The sequence below is a fragment of the Acomys russatus genome, chromosome 7, assembly GCF_903995435.1.
Source record: "Acomys russatus chromosome 7, mAcoRus1.1, whole genome shotgun sequence".
Taxonomy (NCBI): Eukaryota; Metazoa; Chordata; class Mammalia; order Rodentia; family Muridae; genus Acomys; species Acomys russatus.
The window spans coordinates 4224503-4248400 of NC_067143.1; the positions used below are offsets into that span (position 1 = coordinate 4224503).

A 23898-nucleotide genomic window follows, 5' to 3' on the forward strand; every position below is an offset into this window, starting at 1 on the left:
AGCTTCTGCCTACCTTTAATACTGGAAGAATTCGGGGTGCCAGGCTAGAATGAAACCTGGCTCCTCTCAGCCCTCCTAGGTTCTTGTCCAAGGACCCTTCCTCAATGCCCAGCCTTTGCGGGAGGTGGGGGGGAGGAGAGGGGGGGACCAGTGAGCAGGGGAGAACATCCACAGCTAAGTGGAGAAGAGTGGCACCCTTGTGACCTCTCCCAGGCATCCTGCCCCACCCCCTCTTCCCTAGGCTGGCAACAGAGAGCTTCGCACCTCTCAGCATGTCCCAGCACCCTCCTCTTGCACCTGGGAAGGTGAGAGCGTAGAGGAGGCTGGGCCTTGCCTGACAGGTCTGGGGTGGGGGCTCCGAGCCAGCACCCCTGACAGGCCCAAGACAGGCTCCACTCTCCACGTGAGTCTCCCTCCAAAGCCCTTCCTTCCTGGAATGGAGAAAGACTCCATCTTCTCATCTGATGAGAAGTTCGAGAAAAGCCAGGCAACTCCTTGTCCTGGCCTCCCAATACCTACCCAGCTCTACTGCCTCCCCGGGCCTCTCTACACCACCCACTGTCGGGTCCTGCCACTTCCTTCTGGAATTAGCAGCATTAACCCTCATGCTTCCTACTTCCTCCGGCCCCCTCCCTATATACTTCTTTGGCTTTCCTTCTCTTCCCGTCCCCTCACCCCATTCCTTCCCAGCCTCCCCGCCCCCAGCCCCCACTGCTCTCCCGCTTTCCAACCTCCCTCTTCTCCACTTTCCCATCAGGTCTCCGCCATCCCACCCAGTCTATAGAGGTCTCAGAGTTCTCTAAGTTCGAACCCCATCCCCCTCCTCCCTCCCTCCCAACGCCGCTTACTCTTCCTCTTCTCCTAAAACCCTTTCTCTCCTCCACTCCCCTTTCTCTCCCATCTCCCTCCTCCTTCCCTCTCCTCCCTCCCTCCCTCCTTTGCTCCCTTCCCCCTTGGCTCTGGCTCCCCTTCCCTCCATCCTCCCTTTCCCGTCTCCCTCCCTGTGCCCCCTCCCCCTTCCTCGCCGCCTCTCCTGCCCTCCCTCCCCAGCTTCCCCGGCCACTCTCCCCTCAGCGCCCTCCCTCCTCCTCCCTCCTCCTCCTCCACCTCCTCCCGCTCCCCACCAGCATCAGTATTCCGCTCGCGTCCGCGGGACTCTCGGCTGCTCTCGGCGGCTGCCGCACCGTCCGAGCGGGGGCCGGGCCGGGCCGGGGCCTGGGGGGGTGGGTGGGGGGAGCGGCAGGGCCGCGGCGGAGGCGGGCGGCGGCCAGGCTGGCAGGCGGCGAGCGCGGTGCGCGGGCGGGCGGCGGGCCGGGCGGGGGCGGAGCCGCGACCCCGAGGACGCCCCCGGCCCAGGCCCCGCGCCCCGAGCGGACCCCTCGGGGCATGCCGCCCCTCGCCGGGAGCCCGGAGCCCGCGGTGAGTCGGGGCGCGCGGCGCGCGGGGACGGGGCAGGACCGGGCTGGTGCGGGGCTAGATGGGGACGCGGATCGAGGATTGGGCGGACTGAAGGGAGATGCAGAACCGGGATGCGGGCTGGGTCCTGGACAGGCGCCCCCGGCGGGGCGACCGCAGCTGTCGGACCCGCTGCGGCCCGGGGCGGGAGTAGGCTCCCCCACGCCCTCCTCCCCGCCGCCGGGGGGCGTGCGGGCGATGGGGAGGGGGAGAGGCGGGCACGGGGTTTCCTTGGTGACCGCGCCTGGCAGGAGCGGTTGCCGTGGCAACCGGGGAGAGCCGGGGAGTTTGGGAAGTGAACATGGGAAAGCCAAGAGGGGGTGACTGGAGAGGGAGGCAGCCTCAGATCCCACTCCCCAGCACCGACCCCCCCACACTCTGACTGCGCGTCCCGCCCCTACCTCCTCCCAGGACCCCCTTTCCTTGACCCGCATCAGGCCTCAGGGCTGCGGTCCTCGGTCCTCGCGTGTCTCCTTAGGACCCTAGCTCACCAGGGCTCTTCTCGAGGGGACCTCCCCAGTCACTATGGGCCTCCCTCACACCTGTTCTTCTAACTGCGCTTCCGCTTATCGGCCCATCGCTGACCCTCTCCCTAAAGCATCCTATCCTTCCACCCTCCTTCCAGGAGACCCACCCAGCTTCGGTCTGCGTTCCTCTAGGCCTCATTCTTCTTGCCTTGAGCCCGGAACCTTGCTAGCTGGCACCCCTTTCTCCTCAACCCAGATCTTTTGGAGGCCCCAGTCGTTGACCCTTCTTCCTTCAAAGATCTGTCTTTCCGTCTTCTCACCTAGGGTACTTGTATCCCGCCCACCCCTAAATCTCAGACCCTTTCCAGAACCCTCTCCCAGTCTCCTTTCTCCTAGCTGTCAATCCCAGGCCAAAAGCTCAGGGTCGGTCCAGCGTCCGTCCCAGGTCTCCACTGTCAGTTTCTCCAGACTCCACCTCTTGGGCTGGGGGACCAATCTCTCCGCTAGGTTCTGAGCCCCCCCCCCCCCCCCCCCAGTGTTCTTGAGCACCATTTCCTCTCTGGGCACTCCCACCTCTGGCCCTTCCTTGCCTAGCAGCCTCGGGTGCCTTTCCCCTGGTTGGGGAATCCTCCCGGGGAGCACCCCAGCTGGGCAGTGGAGGAGCCTGGGGTGCCCCTCCGCGCCCCCTCCCCAGCTGGGAGCTGCAGTCGCGCCTCCCTCTGCATCACCCATCGCTATGCACCTCACATCCTGAGTCCAGCCGAGCAGCGCCAGACAGGAACTCTGGGCTCCAGTGCAGCTGTAGTAGCCGAGTAGAGGAGGCTTTTCCTCCTGGTCGGGGCAGCTCCCTTCCCCACTGCTCCTACCCCAGACCCTTGACTAGGCTCAGCCACTCTCCTTTGGAGCATCTTCTGTCTGATGACTGCTGCACTTCGAGGCTTCCCTGTCCCCTTCCCACCTGCCTCCTCCTCCTTCCTGGGCCTTCTCTGAGTCCTTCTGGTCCTCCGCCACCTGATTATTCAAATACACACAGAAGAAAAGGGAAGCCAAAGAGAGGCTGTTGGGAGACACTCAAAAGGGAGCACACAGACATGGGGAGCCAGAGAGAGGAATGGCTACACACACACACACACACACACACACACACACACACACACACAAGGGTTTATTGCAGGGAGACAGGCAGACAGACAAAGGGAGAGAGACAGAGGAGACAGACACAGATAGAATTTCCTTTAAGGGAAGTCAGTCGGGAGGTAGGAAGGACACACATTCCCACTGAGCGGACAGAGAGCCAGAGCCTGGGACCCACGAACCACTCTCCCAGAGCTAGAGAATATTCTGCCACCCAGAAGCAGAGACGAGTGTGCAAGCAGCACACACTCACACTCCACGCACATGCACACACACACACTGTGGAGGAAGTCCCCACATCTGGAATCCTGTGCTCACGGTGACTTGGAGGGTAGGACAAAGGCCGAGGCTTTCCTGCGCACATGCTCCTCTCAGAGACAGAAAGCCTAAAGCAAGTGAGGCCCTGCAGCTGGCCCCGCCTGCAACTGTACAAATGAGTAACCCCACTGTCCACAACATTGTAGTGGGCTATGGTGGAAGAGAGTGTGCCAGACAGATGCCAGCATCTGGGGAGCCCCGGGCAACTGCAGTTGCCCCTCACACCCCTAGGAGCCAGGAGGTAGCTTCACCAAGATCTGCCATCTCTGGCCGAACTGAGGCTCAGAGGGCCTCTCATGGCTGGGCTGGCAGGCAGAGCGCAAGCACACCACACCATAAAAGCTACTCTGCAGCAGAAGATGCTCAGCTTTGCCTCTTGCAAGGACTCTGCTTTCCTGCCAGCGCTCCCTCCCCCAGCATCCGTTCCCATGTCCAACCCATCTTCTCTACCAGGTGATACCATTCCTCTATCTATCTATCCATCTATCTATCTATCTATCTGTCTATCTACTTCACCCTTCCCGCCCCCCCCCATCTGGCCTGGCCCCCCCCCCCCCCCCCCCCCGCCCAGGGCACCATCCTCAGTCTGGGACTTCCTGTCAGCCTTCTCCTGCATCAGCCTTGGGTCTCCCATATCCCTGACTTGTCCCTGAGGCCTGTGGTCCCCTGTGATCCCACCGTTCAATGGCCTATGACAACCCAGGCAGGGCTATACAGTGAGAATCTGTCCCCAAACAACAGGTGTCCACAGAGTAAGAAAGAGACTTGGTGGGGCAGGAAGAGAAGCCACGGGGAAGCACAGCCACCTCCTGCGGCCACCTGTGCCAACAGCAGGGAGAGTCCCTTAACTGGAGAGGAGCCCACATACAGGTTCCCAAGGTTGATGGCTACCTTGCAGGTGGCCCTGCAAGCAGCCACCACGTCAAGTCACACATGGCCTGTCTTCCTCCACTGGCAGCCACTGGGGCACCAGCTGCAACCCAACAGTCTTGCTCTCTGCTGTGTCAGCTCACACACAGTCAATGGCACACTGAGTTTCCCTGGAGGCTTAAAGGGCAACTGTACCTTTGGGTAGGAATGGAGAACAGGAACCCCGGGGACACAGAAAGATGAGCATGTGGTCTCATCTCCAAGTCAGGGGGGCAGATGCTGGCCCCTTGATGGGGTTGACCATGGCCAGCAGCCAGGAGGAGTTCACCCATGTTCTCTCCAGAGCCCTGTAGGGAGCACAAGCTTGTGTCTAAGTTTCAGAGTTCCTGCTTCCTGACAGAAAAGCCTCTCTTCCTGGTCCTGAGGGTAGGATGGTTTTGCCACAGAGGGTAGCAAGAGAGTAACCACAGTGGCAAGATGCCCCCTTGTTGCCTGGAAACTCATGCTAGGCTGTTATCATGGGATGCTGGAGTGGAGGGGCTGCAAAGACCTAGAGATGGCAGAGGGTGGCTGCTTTAGGGCTGGCCGGAGCCCATCCCAGAGTGCACTGCGAGTGTGGCTGTGGGTTTCTGTAGGATTTGGGCAAGCTGAGCTGAGTAAGAGCTGATGAGGGCAGAGGGAAGGAGGTGAGGGCAGTGGCAGGTGCTGTGTTTTGACTCTGTGAGGAAAGTGGGGAGCTCCACGGTGCAGAGGAAAGCTCTGATCTTGCCTAGAAAACCCTGGGACAAGAGCCTGGTTCAGTCTCAACAGTATTTCCGGGGTGCCTCTGAGCCAAGATTGCACAGGGTTTATTCCATTCCTGGTGGGGAGGCACTGCCACCTTATCCAGTCTGACAGCCGACTGTGGCCCATAGGTATGAAGTGCCCTCTCCAAGGTCAAAGATCTCCAGAAGGGTCCTCCCTCGGCCACTCTGCACACTGCCACGCGTCCCTGGAACTATTGCTTTACCCAGCAGAACTGAGACTAGGACATTAGAGACTCGTGGACACTTGAACTTCTAAAAAGTGGTTAAAAATCTGATCCTGTCCTGGTGACACAGGCCTGTCATCTCAGGCACTTGGGAGGCTGAGGGAGGAGGATGATAAGTTCAAAACTAGTCTAGACCACTAGACCACCCAGCAAGACCCTGCCTTAAGATTAAAAAAAAAAAAAAAAGACTGGTTTGGGCATTGATGACCTGGCTATACAAGAGGAACCCTGTCTCAAAAATAAAAGCAAAAATCAAACAAACTAACTATGCACAGACATACATGTGAGCAAAACACCCACACAAGTAAAATAGTAAAAATAAATCTAAAAGAAAACAATTTTAAGAGCACTGTGTCACGGCTTAGAGGTAAAGCAAGTGCCTAGAGGGGGCTGGGATGTGGCTCAGTGGTAGAGCCCCTATCTGAAATCCTCCAATAAGGGACTAGGGGTGTGGCTCAGAGGTAGCGCTTCAGCCTAGAATCTCCCAGTTGGAATTCCTGTCTAGAATCTCCCAGCAAGTGAGGCTGGGGATGTGGCTTAGTGGTAAAATGCTTGCCCCTAGGCAAGAAGCCCTGAGTTCAATCCTTAGTACTTTATTTTTTTAAAAGACTCATGTGTGTATGTTTTGCCCGCATGAATGTAACTATAGCACATGCCTACCTGGTGTTGAGGAGTCAGAAAAGAGCATTAGATGTCTGGAATTTAATTACAGATGATTGGGAGCTGCCATGTGGGTGCTGGGAACTGAACCTGGGTCCACTACAAGAGCAGCAAGTACTCTTAACCACTGAACCCATTTCTCCAGCCCCCCCTTAGTGCTATATAATTTTTCTAATTATTCCATGTATTTGGTTATTGAGGGTATGTACACATGGTGTCATGAAGGTCAGAAGATAACTGGCATGTGCATTTTCTCTCCTTCCACCACATGGGTTCCAGGGTTCCTCAGTTCCTCGGGTTTGGCAGCCACCTCACCTCACCAGCCCCAGTTCTCAGCACTTAAAGCAACAAGAAAAAGTTTCATAACTTGGGGCTGTCTGTCTCTCAGGCTTGGTCCTCCTGTAACCCCGGAGAGGATGGGGTGCTCCTGGCCGACTCAGGCTTAGACAGTGGGTGTGTCTGTGGGAAGGACACCTGGACGGTGGACTTAGGGGACCCACTGCCCAACATATGAACAGCTCTGGCTCAGTAGGGAACGATGGGGTTCCATATGGGGCAGGGGCCGCGTCACGGAATCGGGGACAGGTGGGCCTTTCACCCCAGCGAGAATAAATTGTCGCTTTTTCCAAGAGTCTGAGGCAAGAAGGTTGTCGTGAGTTTGAGGTCAGCCTGGGCCACCATGTCTCAAAAAAACAAAACAAAACAAAAATTTAAAAACCTAAAGAAATAGATGTGAGTGGTACATTTGAATGTAGAGACCATGGAGGGTCCTGTACTGTGCCTGTCTTTTGTGTGTGTGTGTGTGGCATCTTTATAGACGGTGCAGGGGTGCGGGAGGTCACTGTCTGGGCTCCACCCGGCTTCCATGCCCTCCCTTTCCTCACCCTTCCTCCTAGGAGGCTGTCTAGGAGAGGGAGGAGGGTATTTTCTTACAAAAAAAGTTTTATCAGGAGCCCATTGAAGAAATGGGATGTCTCCTAGGAGCAGGTAAGGCTTTGGCCCAACACTTTCCAAGGCTTGGTCATGGTGGCAGGTTAAGCTCAAACAAAGCCTACACTAAGCCCCAGCCCTCTGCTGCCCTGGATGGGGTGGCATGAAGGGCTTCTTCCTTCCTAGCATGGGCGCGGACAGTGGGGGACACTGAGCACTGAGAGCTTCCGCCTTCCACTTTGGGAAACACAGAACTGGCACCCTCAGCTCCTGCGCATGGAGGAGCCCCAGGGAGCTTGGACACTCATGCTTGTCTGGGAAAGCCTGTTGTGTTTTCATACAACTTTATGATTTTCATGGCTTTCACTATTGCCTTTGGTTTTCCCTGTTCTTTGAGACAGGATTTCAAAATATTTGTAGCACAAGTTTGCCTCAAACTCACAGCACTCTTCTTGCCTCTATCTACCCATTGCTGAGGTGATGGGTGTGACACACCACACTTGGCTACTACATGCACCCTTTGTTTCACAGAAAATGTGAATGCATTAACTCAGAAACAGAAACAGGCCCAGTAGCCTTCTCAAATGTGTCCAGGGTGTCCACCTGCCTAAGCCTCGGCAGTAAACAGTTTCCATGCCCACTGCCACCAAGTTCAAGGTGTAGGCACAAGGAATAGCGACCTGCCACGGAGCCCACCTGAGTGTGTGTGTCCATCACGACCACGTTGACTACACCAAGCCTCGGAATACTCTTCTGTGAAATGGGCTGTCGTGGCTACACCGCAAGGGCTTCTGGTAGAACCAGGTCTTCTCTCCAAAACTCTATAGAGGAGACCATGTCCCACCATTGCTATGGGAACTGAAACAGAGGCAGCTCCACCCAGGGCTGGGGTCGGCCACACCAAGCCACGTTTCCAGGCATCACACGTGGCCACTGGTATTCAAATCCTTCTCAAGGGAGTGACACACTCAGGCTGTGTGTGGTGGTCTCCAATCATCAGCACGGCACACAGAAGGCGGAGGCAGGAGAGTTTTAAGTTGAAACTCAGCCTGTAGTTACAGGGGAGTGCTCAGTGGCCAGCTGTGGTTGGTAGCCACCGAGCTCCGTCATGTGGCTGAGACATTTCTGTAGCTGGTGGGTCCCCACCTCCATCTCTCTGTTACCTAACACTGCTCACGCTGCCCAATGCTCAGTAGACACAGCAGGGGAGTGACCTCAAGGGCAGGTTGACAGCAGCACAGGACAAGAGTCTTGTCACATTTTTTTTCTTATTGATATTCTTTTGAGACAGGATGTAACCCAGATGACTTTACACTTCCTGTGTGGCTGAGAGTGACCTTGAACTCCTGGTCCTCCTGCCTCTACTTCCCAATTGCTGGGATAAGAGGTGTGTGCTACCATGCCTGGCTTACATGGTGCTAGGAACAGGACAGAGGGCCTGGTGAGTGTTGGGTGACCTCTCTACCAACTGAGCCACACTCCCAGCCTGTGTGTTTGTTTGTTTCTTATTTAGAGGAGGCTGAGACGGGCTCCTGCCGACAACCCAGATTGGCCTGGAACTCAGAGCAACCGTCCTGCCTCCACCTCCTGAATGCCAAAGTCACAGATTTGAACCACCAGATTCAGGCTGCATCTTACTTTCCTGAGTCTCCTGCCCTCTGCTGGAGTGTGTGTGCACTCACACTGCCTGAATGGCAGCAGAGGCCTATGGAATATGCACTAGGGGCCTGTCTGTGCCCAGCTGCCTGCTCAGGGCATTTCCCTTAGTGGCTGTCAGGCCAACAAAGGAGCAGGGCCCTCTTCTGCCTCACCTCTTCTTCTGCCTCACCTCTTCTGCCTCACCTCTTCTTCTGCCTCTTGGTTCTGATGGTTTTGCCAGTTTGTTGTCTTTTCATTCTTCCCCCCCTCTTTCACCTCGGCTCCAGCCCAGCCCCGCTTGCTCCTGCCTCAGCTCTGACTTCTGGCTCCTTCACTTTAGGTAGAAGAGATGGGTTTTTGCCTCCTAGCACTCAATCTCCCTGTAACTTTTTCCAGTAGCCTGCTGGCTAGAGAAGACCCCTCTTGCACACCCCTCTTGCACACCCCTCTTGCACACTCCTTCCCCTACCCTAACTTAGGTACCCTGTGTCCTTTGCCCTGCTGTCTCTCAGTGGTGCTACCAGCATGAGAAGAGAGATTGGGACTGTAAGCCTGCATTCAGGCATCTGGTCCCTGTCACCTTCTAGTGGGAACCGGACAGCTGAGAGACCAGGAAGTTGCTACACAGAGAGGCTCGGTGGCATGTCACCATAACAGAGACCAGAGTTAGGGGAGATGTACAGACTGGGTCGGGAACGTGCAGCAAAGCCAGGCCCACCTCCATGAATGTCTGGAGGAAAGAGACAACTCCTGCTCCTGACAAGCCACCACTGTGTGCTGTGGACACTGCCTGTGCTTGGGGGGACACCTGAGTGGCCCTGGGCAGCCAGACCTCTGATCTGCCCTTTCCTCAGGGATCTTTTGCTCCCAGCTGAGAGGACATCAATATTCAGGGTTGCGTTAGCTCTTACTGTGAAAGCCCTGGGGACAAGCACTGGCTGAGAGGGACAGGTCTGCGCGTATTTGCTTCCGCCCTGAGCCTACACCACCTGCCATCCCCCCGCCTCCTCAGCCTTGCTTATGACTGCTGTCCAGGAAGAAGGAAGTCTTCAGCTGTCCAGGCTGTGGAGCCTCTCCTCCACCCAAAGTCGGGGAAGCCCTCTCTTAGCTCTAGCCCTCTTTGCTACCGCACAGCATACAGTTTCCACTCTTGTCCTCACCTGATGAACTTACTCTCGGGCACAGGAGTGTGGCTGACACAAATGCTTCCTGCCTCCCTTTTCTCCTCACCGTGCCTCCCCTGAGCCCCCGAGTTTCCGATCTGCCATCTGCCTGAATCCTCTCAGGCACTCAGCCCAAGACATATCCCTGAGCTGGAGCTGAGCGAGCAGCAATGTCGCCAGTGTGTGTGTGACTCCTGAGAGTCAGCAGAGTGGGACCAAGGGTCAGCGCCCAGGGGCTAGAGGAGTGTTCTGTGTTGGGTCCCTTGTGGCTAGGAAGGAGACTACTTGACCAGCCTACACCACAGCGACCTCTGTGGTCCCTGGAGTCTCATGACTTCTGGAGGCAGCGTGTGTGTGTGTGTGTGTGTGTGTGTGTGTGTGTGTGTGTGTGCGCGCGTGTGTGCGCGCATGCATGTGGGTGTGGGGGGTGTGTCTCACCAGAGGTCAGCCTCAGTGTCCCTCAGATCTGCCCTGTGGATTTTGGGTTTAGTTTTGGTTTGGTTTTCCTTTTTTCTTTCTTTCTTTTTTAACATTTATCATTTTATGTGGTCAGATGACAGCTTGCAGGAGTCTGTTCTCTCCCTCCATCAAACTCAGGTTTGGCTGTGGGCAGCTTTACCTACTAAGCTATCTCATCAACCTCATACACCCTGTTTTTAAACAGGGCATCTCCCTGGCCTGGGGCTCACCTATTTGGCTAGACTGTCTAACCAGCAAGCCCAAGGGTCCTGTTTCTTCCTCCTCAGTACTGGGTTACAAATACACTCCCAAGTCTTGTTTACATTGCTTCTGGTGACTGAACTCAGCAAGCACTTTACCCATGGAGCTATCATCACAGTTGTGTGTGTGTGTGTGTGCGCGCGCACGCTCACGTGCATGTGTGTGCAACATATGTATTGATGCCTTGGCAGTACTTGGAACGGAACCTTGGGCTTTATGCAGCCTTGGTAGGAGCTCTACCACACCCCGAGCCCCTCACTGGGGGATGCTAAGCAGATGCTCTGCTGCTGAGCCATGCCCCCAACCCTCTTTTTCTCTTCTTCTTTAGAGACAGAATTTCATTAAGTTGCCCAGGCTGGCCTTGAACTTGGATTCTTCCACTCAGCCTCTGCATAGCAAGCATAACAAGCCTGTGCCTCCATGCCCAGCCGCTTTCTTAACTCTATAGTTGACCTTGAGCCCGTGTCTAGACATGTCTGTTTGTGAAATGGGGATGCCAGCAGTTCTTAGAGGGCTGCTGCCCACAGAAAAGCATGTTCCTCAAGAAACACTGCAGAAGGGTGTGCTGTCCACACTCACTGCTGGTGTGTTCACAGCTGTGTGCTGCGAGCCTGCTCTAGTGCAGCCTGTGCCTGCAACCACTTCAGGGGCACACTAGTTTGCCAGTGTGGAGTTTGTGGGCAGGTTCTGGCTCCAAGCAAAGATGAGCCTCCCCTAGTGGCAAGTTATTTAGTGGAGCACACAGAAACACACTGGGATCTAGCCAGCCAGGTGGCAGTGTGGCACGGAAGGAGGGAGGGAGAGTTGGGACACAGGTGTCCAACCAAAAGCAGTGACCTCCTGGGGACAGGTGCAGACCTCAGGTGGAGGGATATCCCAGACTGGTCTGTCTGACTTGGGCAACTCTTAGAGTGTGCCTGGATTGGGTACAGGTGTGTCTGTGACAAGAAGCAGAGATATAACCTAACAGGAAAGGTGTGCAGCCCAGCATCCACACCAGTGTGTTCGCCTCTTTCTTTACCTGGAATTCTCTGAGTGTCACAAGTTTTAAAACCAAACAGAAGGGCTGGAGAGATGGCTCAGCAGTTAAGAACACTGATTGTTCTTCCAAAGGTCCTGAGTTCAATTCCCAGCAACCACATGTTGGCCCACAACCATCTATAATGTGATCTGATGCCCTCTTCTGGCCTGTGGATGTATATGTAGACAGAGCATTGTATACATAATAATAAATAAATAGATTCTTTTAAAAAAATTTTTTAAAAAGAAAGAAAAAAAATAAAACCAAACAGAGAGCAAAGCAAATGAGACCCCACTCTTGGAGAATGTGCATCCCAGTAGACACGGTCTGAAAAGTTAGGTAGCAGTAAACAGCCGGAGAAAGGAAATGCAGCAGGTGTCATTGACAGAGAAAGTGACATGGCAGAGAGATGCGGGTGGAGTGAAACCCCCTCCCCCAGGCTGGTTCTCTGCCCTCCTTGGAGTGAGGTCTTCACCTTTATCTGTGTGATTGGGAAGTTGCTGGGTAGGCCCTGAACAGCTACGGGTGGGATCTGGTTGCCATGTTGACAGAGTCCCTCTGGCCACCTGTGGGACCAGACACATGCTCTGGGAAACAGCCATAGAGAGACCCGGTGGCAGTGAGATGGAGGCTAGTTTAGGAGCTAGCTGAGTTGACCTGTGAGCATTCTAGTGTTGAGACAGGAGAGCCTGTGTTCAACATGCTACGCTTCCGCCTCCAGCCACTCTGGCAAGTACCTGTATTAGCCCTCTCATGGTGGAGGGCACCAGAACTCAAAAAACTGAAGACTTATGGCAGATTTGGAGATCCAACTCAGTCCTTTCCCAGAGCTCTAACCAATACTACCTCCGTTTGTAGCCCATGGTATGCTGAGCCTTGTTCCATGTGTAAGCACTGGTTGGCATTTGCTTCGGTGCCTGGAACATAGTGGGGTCTTCATAAACAGGTTTTAGATAAAGTAATAGGAAAGAGGAGAGGTGACAGATGGGCAGAGACAAAGAGGTAGAAGAATGGATGGGTGTGTGGAGATGGGTGGATGGATGGGCAGATGGATGGATGGATGGGCAAATGGATGGAGGATGGGCAGATGGATGGATGGATGGATGGGCAGATGGATGGATGGATGGATGGATGGATGGATGGATGGATGGGCAGATGGATGGATGGGTGGATGGATGGATGGATGGATGGATGGATGGGCAGATGGATGGATGGGTGGATGGATGGATGGATGGATGGATGGATGGGCAGATGGATGGATGGGCAGATGGATGGATGGGTGGATGGATGGATGGATGGATGGGCAGATGGATGGATGGATGGATGGGCAAATGGATGGATGGATGCATACATAAAGGGGTAGATAGAGACATAAATGGATGGATGAACAGATAAATGGATGGTTGATGGATGGATAAAGAATGGAGAGATGGCTAAAGGGAAGGATGAATGGATATATAGATAAATGAATTTATGAATGGATGATGGGTGAATGAGTAGAAGAGATGGATGGACAAAGAGGGGAAATAGACAGGTGGATGGAAGGATAGATTATATAGATGAGTGAATGGATAGATACACAGATGGGTAGAGGGGTGGATACACAGGTGAGTGGATGGACAGATGGATGGATGGATGGATGGATGGACAGAGAGAGGAATGGATAGATGGGTGGATATGTAGATGAATGGATGTTTGGGCAGACAGATGGAAGGAGCAGTGGATAGATGAAGGGAGACATTACGTGAATAAGTAGAGTGTAGCTTCCCAGCCTATTCTGCAGAGGGCACTAGGAGGTGGGTATTAGTCTGTGGCTGAGGCAGGGTGGGGTGGGGCATCAGGGGTAGTTTTCTTTGTGGCAAGAATGAGTACAGATCCCAGCCGAAGGACAGGTTGATGGTGGCATGGGCCTAAGTTGGCTGGCATAGGTTTGCTGGGATATTAGAATGGGGTTAAATCAGTTGTCCATGAGGTAGCGGTTGGGGGGAGGGGGTCCTAGAACAGCCACAGGGGTGTCAGGATAGACCGAGGATGCATGGGGGATGTCTTGGTCCAGCGGCATGGAGTCCACGCGGCCGAGCCTGGTTCTGCAGCTGAAGCTGGTGTGTGTGTGTGTGTGTGTGTGTGTGTGTGTGTGTGTGTGTGTGTGTGTGTGTGCCATGAGGCTCTAGCTTGGCACAGTCCAAACCCCTCTCCCCTGGCAGCACAGCCGACAACCTTCCTCCTCCTCCTCCCCCCCATTTCCCCCGACCTTCCCTGACTGCCCAGAACCAACGGGTTAATTAGATAACGGAGCCTTTGATTAGCGGGGGAGGGGGAGGCCACCCCCTGGCTGAGCTAGCTGGGAGGGGGAAGTCGAGTGAGGGTGGAGGGAAGGAGGGAGGGAGCGCCCTCCCCGCTGGAAGGAGAGAAAGAAGGAGGGAGGGGGCGGGGAGGGAGCGAGCTGGGCTCTGCACTGCCGTGTGACTAGAAATTGTAATCGCAGAGAAAGCGAGCAAGGCAGAGCTGGGAGAGGGACGGCGAGGCAGGCCCCAGGACAGACAGACAGACAGACAGACGGACAGTGGGAACCTGACTGAGCCAGGCTCCCAGCAATGACAGGGTGACAGGGGACAGTGGAGGAGAAGGACGGACAGACTAGGGGTCTAGTGATCTTCAGGGAGGCAAGACAGAGTGGGGGGAGCTGGGGAGAGGGGCAGAGGCTGTGTCTGAGTGAAGAGAAAGGGAGCTGGTGTGGGGAGAGCTAAGGTGGGGGGCGAAGGACCAGAGGAGGCAAGGGTTTGCTTGTGTGGTGGCCAAGAGACGAAGTCCACGCTCCCCTAGAGGGTGGGGAGGGCAACAGAAGGGGGGGGTGCAGGGAGACCCAAGAAGCCCCTGCGCCCCCCCCAGCACAAGCTCAACGGGTAGCAATAGGAAGCCGGGGTGGCAGGGCCCCAGGGCAACTGCAGGCATGCGGAGGGGGGGCCTGGGGCACAGAGAGAAGGCCATCGGAAGCCAAGCCACCAGGGTGAGTGTCCCTCAGTGTGCATGCTCTGGGAGCGGGAGACAAGGACAAGGAGATGGTGGCAGGAGAGGCGGGAGGGGAGGGAGGGGAGCTGCTGCAGAAGCCTGGATGGGGTGTGCACTGGCAGCCTTCGTGGGGGAGGAGACCCGGCAGCGGGCGCTGGCCTGGGGGGATGGTGGGCTGGGTGAGTGAGCACCACCACTGCACCAGACCCTCGGCTTAGAGGGTCCCCAGCTGGCCGTTGCCAGAGCCTCAGGAAGTGGGAATAGTGGACCCAGGGTGGGCTGATGAGAATGCTCACTGGCCACATGTGTGGGAACAAAGACCCCCCCACACCCCCTGCTGAGATGGGCCAGTATAGGGCAGGGTCTGGTCGCCAGCCCTGAGGCAGGGGACCTTCTATCTTTGTCTCACTCTCATCCTCAGCTTCTCGCATGTCTCAATATCTCTGTCTCAGCTGCTGGGGCCATCTCTTCATTTCCGTGTCTCTTTTCTTGTCTATCTCTCTGTTTCTGCCTCTCTGTCGTGGTCTCCGGTCTCTTGGCCTCTGTCTTTCTCTGTCCAGGTTTTTGTCTTTGCCTTCCCTCGCGCCCCCCCCACTACCTCTGTCTCTATGTCTCTCACCATCTCTGTCACTGCTCCTTGGTCTGTCTCTCTGTCTCTCCCTGTATCACTCCCTATCATCTCTCTCTGTGTCTCCATTTCCAGCCCTGCCTTCACACACTTGTTCCAGCACACAGCGGCACACACATTTCTATCTGGGTTAAAATCTTGGAGGCTGCAGAAGTGTGTGTGTGTGTGTGTGTGTGTGTGTGTGTGTGTGTGTGTGTGTGTGTGTGTGCACGCGCACTCGCGCTCATGCGCACCTGTGTGTGGGGGGGGGGGGTAGCAGCCTTGTGTCCATGGATTGGAGAGGCCGTGTGTGAGGGTGTGTCTGCCCCTGCTGTTTGTATGAGTCGGTGGGTGATCATGTCTATGGGGACCCCCCTCCCTGTCTCATGGGGACTCTGTGTGTGTGTGTCCACTTGGGGACGCTGTGTGGAGGGGGCCATTGGAAGCCAGAGGGTAAATCCTGAGGCCAAACCCCTTGTGCCACCCAGTGGGCCTTGAGATGGCCTGGCACACAGTCCGGCAGCTTCCACTGGCCCTCCACAGGCTGGGGGGCGGTGCCTGCTGTACTGGCTGCAGTTACTGTCCCTCCTGCGAGCCCCATTTGGTTAGCCCGAGTCCCTCCCACCCTGGGGCTCAGGAAAGCTGGGAACAAGCTGGAGGGATACGGTGATACTGACTTCCCTAGGCAGAGACATGGGGTCCCTACTGCCCCTTCCCTCTCCATCAGCTCCGCCAGCCCCATCCTGCGACAGCCGCTGCTGGCACAGGTCCCACCACAGGCCCGTGTTCCCTCACAGCACCTGCAGTCTTGAAGCACAGAGCCACCGCTATAGTCTCCAACTGTGCCACCATAGGGCAGGGCGAGGATTGCCCCCCCCCCCCCAACAGCCTCTCACCTCTTCCCAGAAGCCCAACCACCTCCTTTCCTCCAGAGCCTGGGCAGAGTGAGGGGTGGAAAGGAGGGGCCACAGAGCTAGGCCCCTGTGGCTGGAGCTGTCACACCTGGATGGAGCCAGCCCTGCAGGAGGAGGGGCTGGAGGAATGAGAGGCTGGGTGTGATGGGACTTGCTACCGCTTTGAGCTTCTCCCTGGCAGGGCCTTTACCTCACTATCATCTTTCCCTCTATCTCTACATATTTACTGTTTGAGATCAGTGCAAAAGCATAATTTTAAAACATTTTTTTACAGTTCTGGGGGTGGAACCAAGGGCTTTGGACACACTGGAAATGTGCTCCACCGCTCAGCCACATGTTGCCTTTTTGGTTTTGAACAAGGTCTCACTGCATTGCCCAGGCTGGCCTTCAATGTACTCTCCAGCCCAGGCTGGCCTGGAACTTTCCATGTTCCTGCCTTGACATCCTGAGCAGCTGAACAGACAGCCCTGCACCCCACAGGCCTGGCAGCATCTGAGTTTGAATCTAGCTGACTTTGCCGTTTACTAACCAAGTGACCTTGGGCACAGATGTCCTCTTTCTTGCCTCACTTATCCTGTCTGCAGAATGGCCCAGGGAAGGATGGGCCCAACACAGGCAGGCCAGGTCCCTTACCTCTGAGCAGGGGTCGGGGCTTCTGGGGAAACTGAGCCTGATGAGTCCTGAGCAACCTGAGTCCCCAATGTTTACTGACCAACGTACTTTCTCCTCCCACAGCCCCCCAGCGTGCCCTCGGAGTATGAACATTGAGGATGGCGCACGCCCACATCCGCGGCTTCCGGTGCCCCTTGCTGCCACCTGGTAGGATGTCCTGGCCCCACGGGGCTCTACTGCTCCTGTGGCTCTTCTCCCCACCCCTGAGGGCCGGTGGGGGCGGTGTGGCCGTGACTTCAGCTGCTGGAGGAGGCTCCCCACCAGCCACCTCCTGCCCAGCAGCCTGCTCCTGCAGCAACCAGGCCAGCCGGGTGATCTGCACGCGGAGGGAGCTGGCCGAGGTGCCCGCCAGCATCCCTGTCAACACCCGCTACCTGAACCTGCAAGAGAACAGCATCCAGGTAAGCCTGCCTCTGTCACTGTTTGGCCAAGGCACAAAGGGCGCAAGCCTCTGCCTAGCTCCTCATTCCTCTCACCCTGGGCTTTCTGGTGTCTGCACATCAGTTTTTGTGTCTTCGCCCCGCCCACCTTTTGTGATGTATTTATGCAGGCTGTGTGCGGTTTCCTGGGGTGCCTGTTGCGCCTCTACACCCACAGGCTAAGGTGCCTTGAGGTAGCCAGGAGAGGCTTTTCTATCTCATCCTCGCTGGTGTTGACTTGCCGTGACATCTCCCAGAAAACCTCAAAGCCTTCTTCTAGGAAAGTGGGGGCTGTTTTCTGTCCTGAGGAGCCAGAAGGATGGATGATGGGGACCAAGTGGTTGAGGGTTTAAGGTTCGCACTAGCATAATGGCCAGTGGGGGCTGCACGTGACTTTAGTTAGTCTTTGGCTGGTGCACAGCTTTCCCCATGTAGTGTGTAGGGGGCCCAGGGGCTGTGCTGGTGGCAGAGAGGGCTGTCAGGAGCCACCTCCCACCTCTGCAGTGACAATGACTGGAAAACTGTCTCTTCAGCGGGAGGCTGAGATGGAGCTGCCCTGAGTGCTCAGTGGTCTCCTGTCAACTGTCAGCAGCTGTCATCAGACATGGGGGAGGAGGGGCTCACCCAAGTGAGGATTTTGTTGCTGGTTGATCGGTTCTTGGGTTTTGTTTTGCTTTTCTATTTAGCTATCTGTCTGCCTGCCTATCTATCTATCTATCTATCTATCTATCTATCTGACATAGGATCAGCATCTCACTCCACATCACTGGCTGGTTTGCAACTTTTTCCATATCTCAGGCTGCCTTGAAGCCTGCCTTGTAGCCCAGGTTGGCCCCAACTTGTAGTGACCCTCTTAGCTCAGTCTCCTGTGTGCTGGGATTACGGTTGTAAAACCACTACAGTTGGCTGAAGGCCACCGCTTTAAAGGCATCTAGTCAACTCCCAAGTCCTCATGCAGACTGCCTTGTACCCATTTTATATAGAGGGGAGAGAAGAGGGCACCCTCACCGAAGGTCCCAAACCCCCAGTCCTCAACAGAGGGGTCAGTGGCCCCACATAACTCTACTGGAGAGCCAGACACTGAAGAATCGAAGCCCTCAGGGGCACAGGCTCTTTCTGAGTGTCTGGGAAGCCAGGATGGATGAACCAGAGATGCGTGAGACACAGTGCCACAGTGCCACCACTGCCCCTGGGGTTAGCCGTGTCTTCTCCAGGCCCACCTCACCAGCTGCCGCTTCCAACAGGCTATAGGTCATCATTTCTGCCAGTTCACTTGAAGTCTGCACCCACATCTCTCCAGCTGCAGCCTCAGCTGGGCTATCCATGTCCCTCACTAGGGACAGACCCTCTGCCCCAAAATGGGCATCATCAAAGGACGAAAAGTAGTCATAGAAATAAGAAGACTCTCATAAATCACACTCCCCGCCGTGGAGGCTACTGACCTTCCTAAAAGCTGAGATCCAAAAGAGAAAGCCAGGTGGGCCTGGCCTCCCTCAAGGGCCTGCCTTCCAAATGACGGGACCACCAGCTGCCTTGAGAGCAAGGCGGGTAATGCTGGCTCGGCACGGCAGTGTGTGCTTACAATTTCAGGAGGGTGACTGTGAAGGCCACCTGCGCTACGTAGTGAGTTCCAGGTCTCTCTGTGGGCCACAGAGAGACTGTGTTTCAAATCCAACCAATAAACCAACACACAACAAAAGAAAAAAATTAATGGCTTTAATTATCCATATTTTTAAAAAAAATCAACACATCCCACCACCCAGATATAAATAACTCCTATTTACATTTGTTTTCATACCTTTCTGGGCTTATGTAAATGCGTCTTTTAATTATTTATTACAGAATGAATACAAATTAATTTAGGAAAACTAGAAAATACACCTAGATAAACACACAGAGACAGAAGCTTCTCGCAGCCCTACAGCTCTCCTTGTCTGGAGTCCCCTAAGCCAATGTCCCCAGTGTAGCCCCAGGGCCCTTCCTGCCTGGCTAACAGGAGAGTGCTTTGCTTTCTTGTGTGTGTGTGTGTGTGTGTGTGTGTGTGTGTGTGTGTATGTTTTGGTGATGTTTATGTGCATGCTCATGAGGAAGCCACAATTACTCCTCACCTTTTCTTTTGAAGTGGGGTCTCTCTCTGAACTGAAGGGCAGGGATCACTAGGCCAGCAAGCCTCAGGGATTGTGCTGTCTTCCTTCCCAGTGCTGGGGTTGCAGCTGTCCATCACCATGCCTGCCTTTTCTTTCTTTCTTTCTTTCTTTCTTTCTTTCTTTCTTTCTTTCTTTCTTTTCCACCCCAAGACAGGGTTTCTTTGTGTAGCCCTAGCTGTCCTGGGCTTGCTTTGTAAACCAGCAATCTACCTGCCTCTGCCTCCCAAGTGCTAGAATTAAAGGCGTGGGCGCCAGCCACCACGCCCTGGCCACACCTGGCTTTTCAATGGGTGCAGGAGCAAACGCTGGGCCTCCGGCTTCTGCGTCAAGCATTTTCCTGCTGAGCCATGGCCTCAGCCTGCTTTCTTTTCAGAAATAAGAATCACAGTGTTTAATGTTGGGTTTGGCACCTGGTGATGCACCCAGGAACATCTTTCTCGGAGCTGTCAGTGCCAGGCCTTTGTTTTTGCAGCACTAAGGAGGGAACCTAGAGCCTGCAACATGCTGGGCAGGGACTCTTGTCATTGAGCCATGCCTCCATTCCCTCCCTGGGGGATTCTAGGCAGAGGCTCTACCTCTGAGCCACGCCCCCTGCTCCTCACTGGGGGATTCTAAGCTCTACCACTTGGCCACGCCCCTGCCCTCTTTTCACTTTTTATTTTAAGACAGGTTTTTCCATCAGTTGCCCAGGCTGGCCTTGAACCTACTGTATAGCCTAGGCAGGCACACTGTGAGCTTGTCATCCTCCTGCCTCCTACCTACTTGAGGATCTGAGCTGCCAGGCCTATGCCACCAGATTTGGCTTGCTTTAGGGTTTTTGAAACAGATTCTCACAATGTGTCTCAAGCTGGTATTGAATTTCATCTCCAGAGTGCTGAGACTACACACATGCACCAGCAGGCCTGCCTTCCAGTGTGGCCTGATAAAACCATAGGGTCTCTGTCATCAAGAAGAGACTTGTTACATGGTCTGAGGTGCTACACACACTACCTTACCCACAGCAGCAGAAGGGTGGGGGAGGTGGGCAGTATGGCTCCATCCGAGAGCACTCGCCTTGCCTTTGGGTCCCAGCACGGTGACAGCAAGCACTAAAGAAAAACTACTTAGCTCTCAGTTGCAAGTGGAGATAGCTGTGCCACATCTCCCCCATTACTCCAGCCTCAACACTAGGACTGGGCCTGCAGCGTCAGAGTTCAAGATCAGAGAAGCACCGTCCAGTGGTGTCATTTGACCATGTACCTGTGCTCCATGCACCCAGAGCAAGAGTCTGGTGAGCAGTAGGCTCTCTACAGACACCTGAGCACAGATGCAAGCCTGCCCCAGCACCTGCAAGCCTCCCCCAGCACCTGCAAGCCTCCCCCAGCACCTGCAAGCCTGCCCCAGCACCTGCAAGCCTCCCCCAGCACCTGCAAGCCTGCCCCAGCACCTGCAAGCCTCCCCCAGCACCTGCAAGCCTGCCCCAGCACCTGCAAGCCTGCCCCAGCACCTGCAAGCCTGCCCCAGCACCTGCAAGCCTGAAAGACTCCCAGATTCCCACCACCTGTTCCCATAGAGCCTAGCCCGGGAGTGCCACGCAGGGGGCAGGGGCACTGGACGGACTCTTAGGGTATTGATGGGATCCTGTCTCAAATGTGGCCACCTTGGTCATGTGTGTAGGTGGAAGGCAGAGTGTCTAGCCCAGGGCTGGGACAGTGGGGGGCCCCATAGGCTGGAAGGGGAATCTTCTCACTTGGCTTTATTTAGGTTGGTTGATTGGTCGGTTTGTGGAGCTGAGTGTGGAGCCCGGAATATTTTATTTTTCTTAAACCAGCAGTTGCCCGCTGGCCTGGCCGTCCAGATGGGCCAGACTCCACAACCTAACAGAACCTGCAGCCTCAGGGTTACTCTGGCCAGGTGACAGGCCCAGCCCTGGAGAAGTTGGGGTGTGGGAAACTCTTTCCCCGGAAGCTGTTCCACCTGGCCTTCTCCCATCCCCATCTCGCTCCCACCCCTCACAAGCATCCTTTGATGCTCATGCTTAGTCTCTATATTCCTGCACTCTCTCTCTCTCTCTCTCTCTCTCTCTCTCTCTCTCTCTCTCTCTCTCTCTGTGTGTGTGTGTGTGTGTGTGTGTGTGTGTGTGTGTGTGTGTGTGTCCATTTCTCTGTGCTGGGATCAGGACTGTAAACTGTATACCTAGTTCTTTATGTGAGTGGTGCCCTGCAGAGTGATCTCCACAGACGGGTTCTTGTGGGGTATTGCAGCCATGTGTGCATTTAACTTAAAAATGCAGCTGCCTCTACAGCGGCGCTGGTGCCGTCCTTCCCCCATGTACCACTGGAAGGAAACAGACTTCCCTTCCACATGAGGGTGGCCTAACAGCCACCATGCCACACTTCAAAAACCTGGGGAGTGAGTTACCCCATGCTCTTGGGCACAGTAATGGCTGGGGAAGGGATTCCCCCAAGCTCCCTGTGGGTTCTGCATGGGGTCTCAGAAGGTCTTAAGACACTTTGAAGAGCCCCTGTTAGCAAGGGGTGGGGCTACACAACTGACATCCCAGCCTCAGAAGGCTGAGGCAGGAGAATTTCCAGGAGTTTAAAGCCAAGGTGGGCTACACAGGGAAATTCCATCTCAATCAATTGATCAATAAAAAAAAAAAAAAAAATACAAGGAGGAACTCCAAATGATCTCCTGGCATTTTAAAGCTTCTGGAGAAGGCCTTGGGAGACATGGCCGAGCTGTTAGGAGCACTTGCTGCTGTTGCAGAGGACCTGGGTTCAGTTCCCAGCACCCACATATTGTCTGACAACCTCCCAGCTTTGGTGTCTTTTTCCGGCCTCTGGGGGAACCAGGTACACACATGGTACAAATGCATACATGCAAGCAAAATATACATATGCATAAAATATTTGAATTAAACAATTTTAAAAGGCTGGTTCTTGCAGAAGACCAGGTTCAGGCCCCAGCACCCACCCACAGAGTGGCTGACAACCACATGAAACTCCAGTTCCGGGGGATCTGACTGCGTTTCCGGCTTTGTGGGCCCTGGACGTGTGTGATTTACATACTTGCATGCAGAATACCATGCACCTAGTAGTAAATAAGTCCTTTCGTTGTTTTGTTGTTGTTTGTTTGTTTGTGGACAGGGTTTCTCTGTGTAGCCCTGGCTGTCCTAGAACTCACTTTGTAGACCCGGCTGGCCTCAAACTCAGAGATCCGCCTGCCTCTGCCTCCAGAGTGCTGGGATTAAAGGCGTGCACCACCACACCCAGCTATAAATAAATCTTTTAAAGAAAAACTTCACAGGGAACATACAAAAATACTACCTGTGCTTCTCTCTCGAGGTTGCTCTCCGGGGGGGATTTAACTTCCCCATGATGTTTCATCTTCTAAATAATTGTTCACCGAGAGCCTTGCATGTTTTCTGCTCAGGACAAGTAGATGGAAGTCGCAGGGGCAAAGCCCGGTGTGGCAGAGGCCTGGCTTCCCCGGGTGCTCAGGAGGCTGAGGCAGCCTGGGAGACTTGGCAAAGCTAGTTCTCTATGTGTAATGTAAAAAGGCAGTTGGGGTGTAGGTCGGCAGTACAGCCCTGCCCAGACACCCCCAGTAAGGGGCTGGGTGTGGCTCAGTGGCAGAGCCCCTGCTGTAGGTAAGGGCAGCAGGGCACACCTGACAGAGGAGCCTGGGAAAGACCACACACCTGCCTTCTTCTCTGCACTGTTTGCTGGGTTGGGTCCTTCTCCCCTTTCGTTGTCTTTTTTTAGGTAAAGTTCCATTCATCTCAGGCTGGCCTTGAGCTCACTGTGTTGCAGAAGAAAGCCTTGAAATCCTCATCCTCCTGCCTCCACTTCCCAAAGGATGGGATGACAAAAAAAGAAAAAAGTCCCACCACGCCTAGTTTATGTAGTGCTGGGAATGGGCTCCAGGTTTTGTGCATGCTGCCTGAACACTTCACCAACTGAGAGATAGCCCCACCCCTGACATTCTTTAGAGTGTGTATGTGTGTGTGTCTGTGTCTGTGTGTGTGTCTTGTGTGTGTGGTATTTATGTGTGTGTCTGTATCTGTGTGTGTTGTATGTGATGTGCATGTGTGTGTGTGTCTGTGTGTGTGTGGTGTTTATGTGTGTGTATCTGTGCATGTGGTGTGTGTGCTGTGTATGTGTGCATGTGTATGTGTGTGCTGTGTGTGCATGTGTGTGTGATGTTCGTGTGTGTGTCTGCATGTTGTGTGTGTGTGTGTGTGCTGTGTATATGTGCGTGTGTGTGTGTGCTCCTCATGCGTGTGTGGAGGGCTGAGAACAACTTCAGGTTCCATTTCTTGGGTAGCAAGCTCGGCCTGTGAGGAGATCTCTCACTACCCTGCTGCTCAGCTGTCAGGGTGGTCATTACCCTGCGTGGTGAACTCCAGGATCCCAGGCTGAAGCCACAAACACCTGCCACCACACCTGGCACTTTTTCCTCTTTTTTCTTTTCTTTTCTTTTCTTTGTGGGTTCTGAGAAACAAACTCCAGCCCTCCTGCCAAGGGGACGAGCTCCTTACCAACTGTGTCTCTCCCAAGGCCTGGTTTTTTTGTGTGTGTATGGGGGTTGGGGTCGTTTGTTATCTTCTTTGTTCATGTGGGGAGGATGTTAACATTTTGTTGACAATTGGAAAATATAAAATGGGGGAGGTTCCATCTTGTGTGGCCGTGTGCTCCTGCATGTGACCACAAGTGCCCAAGGGCTGCAGTGCACCCGTGGAG

At 54.8% G+C, this 23898-nt stretch overlaps 1 protein-coding gene across 2 annotated transcripts in view; it reads left to right on the plus strand.

Moving 5' to 3' along the window:
• The first annotated feature begins 1340 nt into the window (after window positions 1-1340).
• Lrrc4b (leucine rich repeat containing 4B) overlaps window positions 1341-23898 on the plus strand; it is a 32094-nt gene continuing 9536 nt past the window's right edge. Inside the window, exons 1-2 of one of the 2 annotated variants that reach the window (XM_051148447.1) lie at window positions 1341-1419; window positions 16672-17009. In XM_051148447.1, coding sequence (XP_051004404.1) covers window positions 16707-17009 — 303 coding nt within the window. In that variant the 5' untranslated portion in view covers window positions 1341-1419; window positions 16672-16706. Of the gene's footprint in view, window positions 1420-14147; window positions 14414-16671; window positions 17010-23898 lie in introns of those variants that run through there. The other variant, XM_051148445.1, reaches the window with a different exon arrangement.